Source organism: Aquarana catesbeiana, linkage group LG09, assembly GCF_042186555.1.
Source record: "Aquarana catesbeiana isolate 2022-GZ linkage group LG09, ASM4218655v1, whole genome shotgun sequence".
Classification (NCBI taxonomy): Eukaryota; Metazoa; Chordata; class Amphibia; order Anura; family Ranidae; genus Aquarana; species Aquarana catesbeiana.
In genome coordinates this window covers 30,839,220-30,852,593 of record NC_133332.1, presented here as the reverse complement: position 1 = coordinate 30,852,593, position 13,374 = coordinate 30,839,220, and the positions used below count along the sequence as shown (strand labels likewise).

The window sequence follows — 13,374 nt, the reverse complement described above, 5'->3', positions numbered from 1 at the left end:
ATAGGGCCCATAGCCTTACACTGGACACAAGGCCACCAAGGAAGAGTCCACTGCCGGAGCGTAGGGGAGCACTGGCTGCCAGGGAAGCAGAGGATCTCTGCTACTTTTTCTGTCCCCGAGATGTACAGTAAATGAGCAGTTAACCCTTGCAGTGCAGGCACTGCAATAAAAGACCACATCATACATTTTTGAAAAGATTTTCAGGCCAAAAAAAATCCCCACAGGAGTCCCCCTTATATCAGGGTTCCTACCAGAGTCCCTCCATAGATCAGGCTCCCTATCAGAGCCGGCCTTACATCAGGGTCCCAGTAGATTCCCCCTTACGTCAAGGTCTCCATCAGAGTCCCCATCTTACATCAGTGTCCTAACCTACATCAAATCCCCCCCCCCCCACATCAGAAAACGGAAACCATAGGCATCCTCTGCTGACCTTATACCTCAATCAGTGCACATTGAGGATACAAGACTGATCCTATTTGGGGGCCAGATAAAATCTTGTAGCGTGCCGGATGTGGCCCGCAGGTCGGAGTTCGGAGGGTCAGACCCTTCAGATCTCAGCTCTGAGTTCCTTGGTCTGTACACCTGTTGTGCCTAATTATGAGCAACTCCCACCCATCCCCTGCTAGATTTTATATTTACTTCAGATTAGAAAGAATGTCACAGAAGGAGCTGGGACATAAAAAGGTGGGTGAGAACACCAAAATATCTCAAGTGGACAGGAAGAGTCATAGATTATGGCAGGGAGATCTCACTAGAAAACACAGAAAAATACAAGTGGAAATAGTAAAAGACAATGAAGAAAACAAACATAAATCAATAAAGTAGGTTGCAATTACCAGTCTCTCCACTTGCTCTTTGCGTTTCTGCTCCATGGTGATGGCGTCAACCTCTCCCAACTGAGTGGGGTCCAAAGTGATGAGCTCAGGCTGGATCTATGGGGCACAAGACAGGAAAAACTAAAACAGACAGCAGTACCTGTCCCCTGTACCAGAATTTATCATTCTCTCGCCTGGTCTTGTTACTCTACCTTTTGTTACACCTCCTTCAGCCCCCAGTGCTTGAAAACATGTTAGACTGATAGCACTACATAATAAATGCAGCCCAGCACGTCCATAGCACATAGTCCCCCAGTCTACTCTGCAGGGGATTACTGAAAAACTATTTAAAAAGATTTCTGACAGTTATACTAACAGTAGTTTCAATTTCGGCACAGAGGCCTAGTGGTTAGCACTAGTGCCCTCTAGCACTTCGTTCCAATCCCAACCAGGACACAGTCTGCATAGAGTTTGCATGTTCTCCATATGCTTGTGTGAATTTGCTCCGGGCACTCCAGTTTCCTCCCACACTCTATCATGCTGGTATGTTATTTGGCTCCTGTCTAAACTGGCCCTAGTACAGGCGGTCCTCGGGTTACAAACAAGATAGGGACTGTAGATTTGTTCTTAACCACTTGCCGACCGCCGCACGACTATATACGTCGGCAGAATGGCACGGGCAGGCAAAAGGACTTACATGTACGTCCTTGCCTGCCCGCGGGTGGGGGGTCCGATCGGACCCCCCCCCGGTGCCAGCGGCGGTCGGCAAATCTCCCCCGGCGATCGGAGGTGAGGGGGAGGCCATCCATTCGTGGCCCCCCCCTCGCGATCGCTCTCAGCCAATGGGATCATTTCCCTGCCTCTGTATTGTACACAGAGGCAGAGGAAATGATGTCATCTCTCCTCGGCTCGGTATTTTCCGTTCCGGGCCGAGGAGAGAAGACTGCAATGTGAGTGCACAACACACACACACACAGTAGAACATGCCAGGCACACTAAACACCCCGATCCCCCCCCCCGATCGCCCCCCGATCCCCCCCCCAATCACCCCCCCCTGTCACAAACTGACACCAGCAGGTTTTTTTTTTTTTTTTTTTTCTGATTACTGTATTGGTGTCAGTTTGTGACATTTACAGTGTTAGGACAGTTAGTATTACCCCCCTGTAGGTCTAGGGTACCCCCCTAACCCCCCCTAATAAAGTTTTAACCCCTTGATCACCCCCTGTCACCAGTGTCGCTAAGCGATCATTTTTCTGATCGCTGTATTAGTGTCGCTGGTGATGCTAGTTAGTGAGGTAAATATTTAGGTTCGCCGTCAGCGTTTTATAGCGACAGGGACCCCCATATACTACCTAATAAATGTTTTAACCCCTTGATTGCCCCCTAGTTAACCCTTTCACCACTGATCACTGTATAACCGTTACGGGTGACGCTGGTTAGTTTGTTTATTTTTTATAGTGTCAGGGCACCCGCCGAATAAAGATTTAGCCCCCTGATCGCCCGGCGGTGATATGCGTCGCCCCAGGCAGCGTCAGATTAGCGCCAGTAACGCTAACACCCACGCACGCAGCATACGCCTCCCTTAGTGGTATAGTATCTGTACGGATCAATATCTGATCTGATCAGATCTATACTAGCGTCCCCAGCAGTTTAGGGTTCCCAAAAACACAGTGTTAGCGGGATCAGCCCAGATACCTGCTAGCACCTGCGTTTTGCCCCTCCGCCCGGCCCAGCCCAGCCCACCCAAGTGCAGTATCGATCGATCACTGTCACTTCCAAAACACTAAACGCATAACTGCAGCGTTCGCAGAGTCAGGCCTGATCCCTGCGATCGCTAACAGTTTTTTTGGTAGCGTTTTGGTGAACTGGCAAGCACCAGCCCCAGGCAGCGTCAGGTTAGTGCCAGTAGCGCTAACACCCACGCACGCACCGTACACCTCCCTTAGTGGTATAGTATCTGAACTGATCAATATCTGATCTGATCCGATCAGATCTATACTGGCATCCCCAGCAGTTTAGGGTTCCCAAAAACGCAGTGTTAGCGGGATCAGCCCAGATACCTGCTAGCACCTGCGTTTTGCCCCTCCGCCCGGCCCAGCCCACCCAAGTGCAGTATCGATCGATCACTGTCACTTACAAAACACTAAACGCATAACTGCAGCGTTCGCAGAGTCAGGCCTGATCCCTGCGATCGTTAACAGTTTTTTTGGTAGCGTTTTGGTGAACTGGCAAGCGCCAGCGGCCTAGTACACCCCGGTCGTAGTCAAACCAGCACTGCAGTAACACTTGGTGACGTGGCGAGTCCCATAAGTGCAGTTCAAGCTGGTGAGGTGGCAAGCACAAGTAGTGTCCCGCTGCCACCAAGAAGACAAACACAGGCCCGTCGTGCCCATAATGCCCTTCCTGCTGCATTCGCCAATCCTAATTGGGAACCCACCGCTTCTGCAGCGCCCGTACTTCCCCCATTCACATCCCCAACCAAATGCAGTCGGCTGCATGAGAGGCATTTTCTTTATGTCCTCCCCCTAGTACCCCTACCCAACGAACTCCCCCAAAAAAGATGTCGTGTCTGCAGTAAGCGCGGATATAGGCGTGACACCCGCTATTATTGTCCCTCCTGTCCTGACAATCCTGGTCTTTGCATTGGTGAATGTTTTGAATGCTACCATTCACTAGCTGAGTATTAGCGTAGGGTACAGCATTGCACAGACTAGGACACACTTTCACAGGGTCTCCCAAGATGCCATCGCATTTTGAGAGACCCGAACCTGGAACCGGTTACAGTTATAAAAGTTACAGTTACAAAAAAAGTGTAAAAAAAAAAAAAAAAAACACAAACAAAAATATAAAATAAAAAGTAATAGTTGTCGTTTTATTGTTCTCTCTCTATTCTCTCTCTCTCTATTCTCTCTATTGTTCTGCTCTTTTTTACTGTATTCTATTCTGCAATGTTTTATTGTTATTATGTTTTATCATGTTTGCTTTTCAGGTATGCAATTTTTTATACTTTACCATTTACTGTGCTTTATTGTTAGCCATATTTTTGTCTTCAGGTACAGCATTCACGACTTTGAGTGGTTATACCAAAATGATGCTTGCAGGTTTAGGTATCATCTTGGTATCATTCTTTTCAGCCAGCGGTCGGCTTTCATGTAAAAGCAATCCTAGCGGCTAATTAGCCTCTAGACTGCTTTTACAAGCAGTGGGAGAGAATGCCCCCCCCCCCCATCGTCTTCCGTGTTTTTCTCTGGCTCTCCTGTCTCAACAGGGAACCTGAGAATGCAGCCGGTGATTCAGCCAGCTGACCATAGAGCTGATCAGAGACCAGAGTGGCTCCAAACATCTCTATGGCCTAAGAAACCGGAAGCTACGAGCATTTTATGACTTAGATTTCGCCGGATGTAAATAGCGCCATTGGGAAATTGGGGAAGCATTTTATCACACCGATCTTGGTGTGGTCAGATGCTTTGAGGGCAGAGGAGAAATCTAGGGTCTAATAGACCCCAATTTTTTCAAAAAAGAGTACCTGTCACTACCTATTGCTATCATAGGGGATATTTACATTCCCTGAGATAACAGTAAAAATGATTAAAAAAAAAAAAATGAAAGGAACAGTTTTAAAATAAGATAAAAAAGCAAAAAAATAATAAAGAAAAAAAAAAAAAAAAAAAAAAAAAAAGCACCCCTGTCCCCCCTGCTCTCGCGCTAAGGCGAACGCAAGCGTCGGTCTGGCGTCAAATGTAAACAGCAATTGCACCATGCATGTGAGGTATCACCGCGACGGTTAGATCGAGGGCAGTAATTTTAGCAGTAGACCTCCTCTGTAAATCTAAAGTGGTAACCTGTAAAGGCTTTTAAAGGCTTTTAAAAATGTATTTATTTTGTTGCCACTGCACGTTTGTGCGCAATTGTAAAGCATGTCATGTTTGGTATCCATGTACTCGGCCTAAGATCATCTTTTTTATTTCATCAAACATTTGGGCAATATAGTGTGTTTTAGTGCATTAAAATGTAAAAAAGTGTGTTTTTTCCCCAAAAAATGCGTTTGAAAAATCGCTGCGCAAATACTGTGTGAAAAAAAAAAATTAAACACCCACCATTTTAATCTGTAGGGCATTTGCTTTAAAAAAATATATAATGTGTGGGGGTTCAAAGTAATTTTCTTGCAAAAAAAAATAATTTTTTCATGTAATCAAAAAGTGTCAGAAAGGGCATTGTCTTCAAGTGGTTAGAAAAGAGTGGGTGATGTGTGACATAAGCTTCTAAATGTTGTGCATAAAATGCCAGGACAGTTCAAACCCCCCCCAAATGACCCCATTTTGGAAAGTAGACACCCCAAGCTATTTGCTGAGAGGCATGTCGAGTCCATGGAATATTTTATATTGTGACACAAGTTGCGGGAAAGAGACAAATTTTTTTTTTTTTTTTTTTTTTTTTTTTTTTGCACAAAGTTGTCACTAAATTATATATTGCTCAAACATGCCATGGGAATATGTGAAATTACACCCCAAAATACATTCTGCTGCTTCTCCTGAGTACGGGGATACCACATGTGTGAGACTTTTTGGGAGCCTAGCCGCGTATGGGACCCCGAAAACCAAGCACCGCCTTCAGGCTTTCTAAGGGCGTAAATTTTTGATTTCACTCTTCACTGCCTATCACAGTCTCGGAGGCCATGGAATGCCCAGGTGGCACAAACCCCCCCCAAATGACCCCATTTTGGAAAGTAGACACCCCAAGCTATTTGCTGAGCGGTATAGTGAGTATTTTGCAGACCTCACTTTTTGTCACAAAGTTTTGAAAATTAAAAAAAGAAAAAAAAAATTTTTTTTTTTGTCTTTCTTCATTTTCAAAAACAAATGAGAGCTGCAAAATACTCACCATGCCTCTCAGCAAATAGCTTGGGGTGTCTACTTTCCAAAATGGGGTCATTTGGGGGGGGTTTGTGCCACCTGGGCATTCCATGACCTCCGAAACTGTGATAGGCAGTGAAGAGTGAAATCAAAAATGTACACCCTTAGAAATCCTGAAGGCGGTGCTTGGTTTTCGGGGTCCCGTACGCGGCTAGGCTCCTAAAAAGTCCCACACATGTGGTATCCCCATACTCAGGAGAAGCAGCAGAATGTATTTTGGGGTGCAATTCCACATATGCCCATGACCTGTGTGAGCAATATATCATTTAGTGACAACTTTGTGCAAAAAAAAAAAAATAAATAAATAAATTGTCACTTTCCCGCAACTTGTGTCAAAATATAAAACATTCCATGGACTCAACATGCCTCTCAGCAAATAGCTTGGGGTGTCTACTTTCCAAAATGGGGTCATTTGGGGGGGGTTTGTGCCATCTGGGCATTTTATGGCCTTCAAAACTGTGATAGGTAGTGAGGAGTAAAATCAAAAATGTACGCCCTTAGAAATCCTGAAGGCGGTGATTGGTTTTCGGGGCCCCGTATGCGGCTAGGCTCCCAAAAAGTCCCACACATGTGGTATCCCCATACTCAGGAGAAGCAGCTAAATGTATTTTGGGGTGCAATTCCACATATGCCCATGGCCTGTGTGAGCAATATATCATTTAGTGACAACTTTTTGTAATTTTTTTTTTTTTTTTTTTGTCATTATTCAATCACTTGGGACAAAAAAAATGAATATTCAATGGGCTCAACATGCCTATCAACAATTTCCTTGGGGTGTCTACTTTCCAAAATGGGGTCATTTGTGGGGGTTTTGTACTGCCCTGCCATTTTAGCACCTCAAGAAACGACATAGGCAGTCATAAATTAAAGGCTGTGTAAATTCCAGAAAATGTACCCTAGATTGTAGGCGCTATAACTTTTGCGCAAACCAATAAATATACACTTATTGACATTTTTTTTACCAAAGACATGTGGCCAAATACATTTTGGCCTAAATGTATGACTAAAATTGAGTTTATTGGATTTTTTTTAGAACAAAAAGTAGAAAATATCATTTTTTTTCAAAATTTTCGGTCTTTTTCCGTGTATAGCGCAAAAAATAAAAACGGCAGAGGTGATCAAATACCATCAAAAGAAAGCTCTATTTGTGGGAAGAAAAGGACGCAAATTTCGTTTGGTTACAGCATTGCATGACCGCGCAATTAGCAGTTAAAGCGACGCAGTGCCAATTTGTAAAAAGTGCTCTGGTCAGGAAGGGGGTAAATCCTTCCGGGGCTGAAGTGGTTAAAGGAGTTGTAAAGGCAGAAGGTTTTTTTATCTTAATGCATTCTATGCATTAGGAAAGCCTTCTGTGTGTAGCAGCCCCCCCCCCAAAAAAAAAAACATACCTGAGGTCCCTCTCTGTCCACGAGTGTCTCAGATTCTCCTTCCTGATTGGCTGATTCACAGCAGCGCCATTGGCTCCCGCTGCTGTCAATCAAAGTCAGTTACTCAATCAGGGTGAGAGAGCCAGGCTGGGGCTCTTTGTCTGAATGGAAACAGGGAGCTGCGACTCAGCTCAGGTGCCATAGCCAGCTGCTTGCTGTGGGGGCACTGAACAGGAGGGAGTGGCCAAGAGCACAGAAGAGGGACCCGAGAAGAGGAGGATCGGGGCTGCCCTATGTAGATCCACTGCAACAGAGGAGGTTAAGTATAACACGTTTGTTATTTTTATAGGAAAAAAAATGAGCCTTTACAATCACTTTAAGTCAAATTTGTTTTTAAGTCGGAACAGTACATTTTTAAGTGCAACTCCAGCCTGTGCAGTGATGTGGGATGTTCCAGGCGCTTCTGGGCATGCAATCGTGTTATTTGGGGCGTTTGTGGCCCTTGTGGCCATGCAATACTGCAGTGTGGGATGTGTCCGGCACTGCGGGATGGCTGTTTGGCGGTATTACAGTGACGTCACGCCGCCTCCGTTCGTAACTTGGAGTCATTCTTAACTCGAGAACTGCCTGTATGTGTATGTAAGTTTGTAAACTCCATGAGCAGGGTCCTCATATTCATTCTGTATTGAACTGTATTGTAATTGTACTGTCCCCCCTAAACATTGTAAAGCGCTGTGTAAACTGTTGGCGCAATATAAATCCTATATAATAATAGTAATATGAGGTAGGGACCTTAGATTGTAAGCACTTTGAAGGCTATGCACATACTGAAAGACTAATAGATATGTACAAAATGTAAAGTGCTACCTAAAATTGTCAGCACTATATTGAATAAAACAATACAGGTCTACAGTGCCTTGAAAAAGTATTCATACCCCTTGAAGTTTTCCACATTTTATCATGTTACAACCAAAAACGTAAATGTATTTTATTGGGATTTTATGTGAGAGACCAACACAAAGTGGCACATAATTGTGAAGTGGAAGGAAAATGATAAATGGTTTTCAATTTAAAAAAAAAAATAAATATGTGAAAAGTGTGGCGTGCGTTTGTATTCAGCCCCCTTTACTCTGACACCCCTAACGAACATCTAGTGGAATCAATAGCCTTCAGAAGTCACCTAATTAGATAAAGCACAATACACCTTTTTCAGCCTTGTATGTACTGTGTAGTTGATGTCCATGTCAAACAGGCTTAGAGTCTGATTTAGAACAGACAGCACTTATCACTATATCAACATTTATTAATAAAGCAGCCTGTGTTTGTGGTCCATTCTTAAAATACAGGCCCCGGTATTAAACTTATGGTATATAAAGATTTTCGCTCTGCCTCCACTCCCCATTCAGTTATATTGCATTCTGCTAGTTTCAGACTTCTGAAATCTCCAGAGCCCAATGCACATTTGAAAAGCAGCAGTAGAGCCATAGTACAGCCATACCGCTGTGCTTTTAATGTACCAATATTACATGGTATACTTTTTAACTGCATTACCTTTTCAAGCAAAGCTTTGACCTCCCATTCCTGCCTCTGCTTCTTGGATTCGTACGGGTTGCATTCCAGACCATCAAAGTTGGCCTCACCAGCCCCTGTTGAAGAAAAGGGAAGTGTGATTACAGGACATGATGGGGAGGTCTTTGAAGGACACAGAGAAGGAACAAGAACACATTAAAGATGAATTCCTGGTATGGATATTTTATACATAGTCACATAGGTTTAGCTTGGACCAGTGTAACTATGCATATACCACACATGGCTAATGCCTCTGGAAGCTGGAAATCACTGAAGTAGACACGGCTCCAATGATCTTCACTTGCTTCCGGGTCCTGCGTGGAGCGACTGCCCGTCTGCACTCTGAACACAAAAAGTCGGTCGCTCGGCACGGATGCCATTCATAAGAATGCTTTGCATTTTCTGAATGAATTCAAAGCATTTTCTAATCGGACGAGATGGAGAGTGTGACCATCACCATCCTGCCTCTCCACCTCACTCAACCGGAGAACGCTTTGCCTTCATTCTGAAGGGTGACCTTATGTGCTCAGAATCAGGGCCAGACTTGGCCGGTGGACAATCCCTTTAATGCCCCGTAAAAAGGCTGCACCATGTCCACTGCAGACATGCCCAAAGGCTTCCTGGTGAAGAGGAGTAAAAAATCCCCATAGATGTCCTACTGAGTGTGGGATGAGTAGGTGGACAGAACGCAGGCCGCACCCCCAGTATGGATGGTGTATGCCATATCCTAGCAGAGGCTGGCTCCGTGCCCCATCTGAGGCTTTCCTCCCCTGGCCAGCCCTGACCAAGCTCCCCCAGCTCCCCCCTGCAGCCCCCGGCCACCCCTTGCTGGTCAGTTCAGGAACCCAAAGTCAGTGCAGAAGGCGCTGTCCAGCCCAATCCACCCGATGAGCAGAGAGTACCTGGGGTAGAGCTTCAGCCTGTGATGGGGTCGGGAGAAGGCAGGGAAGAGGGAGAAAGGGAGGGGGGCTGAGACGCTGCACCATGGGCCTCTGGGTTGTACTTGGCTCCTGGGCCAAAAGTTGCCAGTCAGCCCCTGCTTAGAATGCAGCAGGCTAGCCGCATGGCACGGGACCCAGAAGCAAGTGGAGATCACTGGAGTAGCGGTGTCTTCTTCAGCGATTTCCAGCTTCCAGGGGCATCGGGCAAGTATGGTATATGCATGGTAATATTGGCTCTGGCTGGAGCACCGTCACTATGTATAAAATATCTACAACCTGAAGTTATTTATAAAGAATATAGATGTCACTGACCTGGTACAATCATACTGGTGAAGCCTCCACCATGACCGATTCCCAGTACATCCTCATAGGGACAGAACTGGAGCCCGTGGATTGGTGCTTTAACGGAAAGGCACATGTACGGAGATTTGGGCTCGGTAATGTGGGTATCCTTGTATACCTAAATAGAAAGGGGGTTACATTTTTTTTTTTGACTCTGGAGACACATACGTTTTTTTCATCTGATAAGTATTTATTATATAAGACCTATTTCTTACCCCTTTCTTTTTTTTAACAAAACAAAAAAAGAAGGAAGAACACAGATAAAAATAAGACCGCAAACAGTGCAGTCCATGCTTTACAAAGCAACACAATTAAGCTGACAGAGCCTAGAGATATCAACAAGAAATGGTCTTTTGTACTGGCCCCATTGTACCCTCCAGACTCCTCTTTTGCACATACTGAAAGGAGCGGCAGGGGAGTGCAGAAAAGTTACATGTTCGCTACTGGGGATGAGGGATTAAGAGAGAGAAGTATGAGATTTTTTTTAAATTTTAGAATCATACTTACCTAGTTGGATGCAGCATCAGTCCTATGCTGCATCTGTTCTCCGCAAGCTCCAAGACTGAGAATTGAGTGAACAAACACCACTGATCGCTCGGTTCTAAGGACTCCCTGAGCACCACTATCAGTCACCACTGTCTGCTCTGCCCCCCTCGCTTACTGGAGCACTGGGCTGTAGAGGGGGCGGAAGCGGCCAAGCAGTCCAAGCATGTGGGCGCATCCCGACAATATGATTGCGATGTTTTCCAAGCCTGGACCGCCTCTGTGATGTCAGCGGACTTCAGCCCGCTATCTACTGAAAACGGGTAACAGGAGTGCAGAACGAACTGCACTCCTGTGGTCCACAGAAGTACAGCCAAACAAGCTTTGGCTGTACTTCTCCTTTAAAGCAAGCCTGTTGCTTTTCCCTGGAAGGACAAACTAGGAGTCTGAGGGCCATGGTGGGAAAACAAACCCATCTTTTCTAGTAAGACACAGGTTTACATTTAGTGCTCCCGTGTGGCTTGCAGGGATAAGAGCAAATATACTTGCAGTGAAAGTGTTGTAACCCTCTACAACAAGCATCACTAAATTACAGACCATAGTCTGGATGTTGATGGAATGACAATTCTATCCAGACTGTGAGCCAGCCAGTCCCCAGAGTAGTCCCTCCCCAACAACTGGTTGTTAGGACTGCCGGTGTCTTAACAACCAATGATGTCAAGTTTGTGTCCCACCCCCAACATCAAATGAGGACAGAAGTGGAACTTCCTCCATTTAGACCTGCACCCTGCTCCCCTTCCTGACCTGACTTCTGCCAACTGCCCACCACTAAAAGTTACAGTGGTGTTCCCACTGTAAGGGGGAGCTCCGATAGGGACACCCAATGTAAGGGGGCAAACCAATGGGGACACCAGATGTATTGGCGCACATTTTGCCAAAATGCTACGGAAATAGTACATGCTTATTTTTTTTATAGACATAAAATGACTAAATATATACTAGGAATTGAGTCACAACACAAACATGAGATTAGTACCTATGCTGGAAGAAGACTTTACTGACCAGACCTCCCCCCCTTTTGCTCTACAACCTCAATGACATTGTCCACGTTTCAATCCCTGTGCACATCTTTTACTTCTGTTGCACATTTGTTATATATATTACATTTGCTCAAACCATTATTCTGAACCATAACAAAGTGCACTATAATAAATTTCATATATTACCTGTACAATATTGCCAGTTGATGCAGCCAGCAGACCCCTCTGGCTGTAGCATAGATTCCCTGCCCCCAAGGGTATGCCGCAGGATGTCAAAGGCTTGTAAGTTCGAAGGTCAAAGATGGTCAGTTTTCTGTCTAAACCAGAAGTGGCCATGTACCTGCAGAAGAAGAAAAAAACAAATCTTTCTATTTGTCCTGCTGACCATCAGAACCAAGTATTAGAGGCGTTATTACTGGAGCAGAAATACAGGACAAGTCTGCCAATGAGGACACTTGTTGCTGTGACAAATAAGGGGAGATCCTTCCCTTTGGAGAGATTTCCACTCACCTCTGTTGTGTCTACAAGACAGGAAGTCAAGGGAAATTTCTCCAATGGGACAAAGATGGCAAAAAGAACATAATCATAATTTTCTTGCAAGCATGCATACATTATATATATATATATATATATATATATATATATATATATATATATATACACACACACACACATATATATATATATATATATATATATATATATACACACACATATACACACACACATATATATATTTATATGTATGTATGTAATGCATCTAGATATATATTATCTTAGATACACTTCAATGAGAAGGAAGCCTTTATACACCTACATTCCTGTCTTGTCCACACTCATCGATCGAACTGCTCCGCGGTGGCACAACATCTTCACCAGAGGCTCCTTTACCGATGGGCTCCAGAGGGAGACAGTGCCTAGAATTGGGAGACATCAAAAATGACATCCAAAAAACAGGACAAACACAAGCAACGGATGAGCAATGCAAAACTTTCTCATCAAGGGAAACTTTACTGTCATCACTATATAGTATAATATATATATATAGTATAATATATATATATATATATATATATATATATATATATAGTATAATATATATATATATATATAGTATAATATATATATATATATATATATATATATATATATATATATATAAATATATATATATAGTATAATATATATATATATATATTTAAAAAAAGGGTAAAAACAAAGCATGATGAGTTAGAGAAAAGATTAAAGTAACGAAGAAAAGATCAGCGATAACCAACTGAAATGCGTCAGTTTTGTGGCTGGAAGGTGACATCACCAGAATAGGGGATTGCATGTTTGTTGTAGGTGCCATCTGTGTTGTATGCCAGAGCACCCACCACCAGGAGGCTGTAAGGCAACTAGTGCCCCTCCTCCCTCAATTCTGCTTAATCCACTTGCTTGTATAATTATCATCCCACTGCCACTAGTGAGAATACTTCGTGAGGAACCACTGAACACAGCATGGAACAGCATGTTTAATACTAGGAGGTATTGCCAGTTATGATTCTTTTTATAGTTTATTGTGCATGCTATAACGCAGCGGTGGTTATTTTTCACAGCTTATGTGGTTAATATTTAGTCTGCAGGGTAGAAATTAAAATGGAAATTTTGAAGAGGTCAAATCGGAGGTCTGTATTTAGAACTTTTTAAGGTGGAGGCATGTCTATAGATAAGGAAGAGCATATTTGTGGATCGATAGGTAACTCCTCAGGTGTTATTTGGTGTCTCATACGGGTGGGTTGTGAATTTTCTTTTTCTTTCTCTGTTAGTGTATACGATTATTGTTGCATGCCGTTGTATGGTTGCGCTCTAATGTCCTGATTTGATTTGTCAATTATGTATGGCACTGAATTTTGTTTCTGTGA

At 43.9% G+C, this 13,374-nt stretch overlaps 1 protein-coding gene across 1 annotated transcript in view; it reads right to left on the bottom strand.

The window, feature by feature from the left end:
* The window catches only part of WDR46 (WD repeat domain 46), a 40,933-nt gene that overhangs the window by 6,524 nt on the left and 21,035 nt on the right, over nt 1-13,374 (bottom strand). Inside the window, exons 10-14 of the mRNA XM_073598203.1 lie at nt 12,288-12,387; nt 11,657-11,810; nt 9,918-10,065; nt 8,647-8,741; nt 837-932 (exon numbers count right to left, since the gene is read on the bottom strand). Coding sequence (XP_073454304.1) covers nt 837-932; nt 8,647-8,741; nt 9,918-10,065; nt 11,657-11,810; nt 12,288-12,387 — 593 coding nt within the window. The remainder of the gene's footprint in view (nt 1-836; nt 933-8,646; nt 8,742-9,917; nt 10,066-11,656; nt 11,811-12,287; nt 12,388-13,374) is intronic.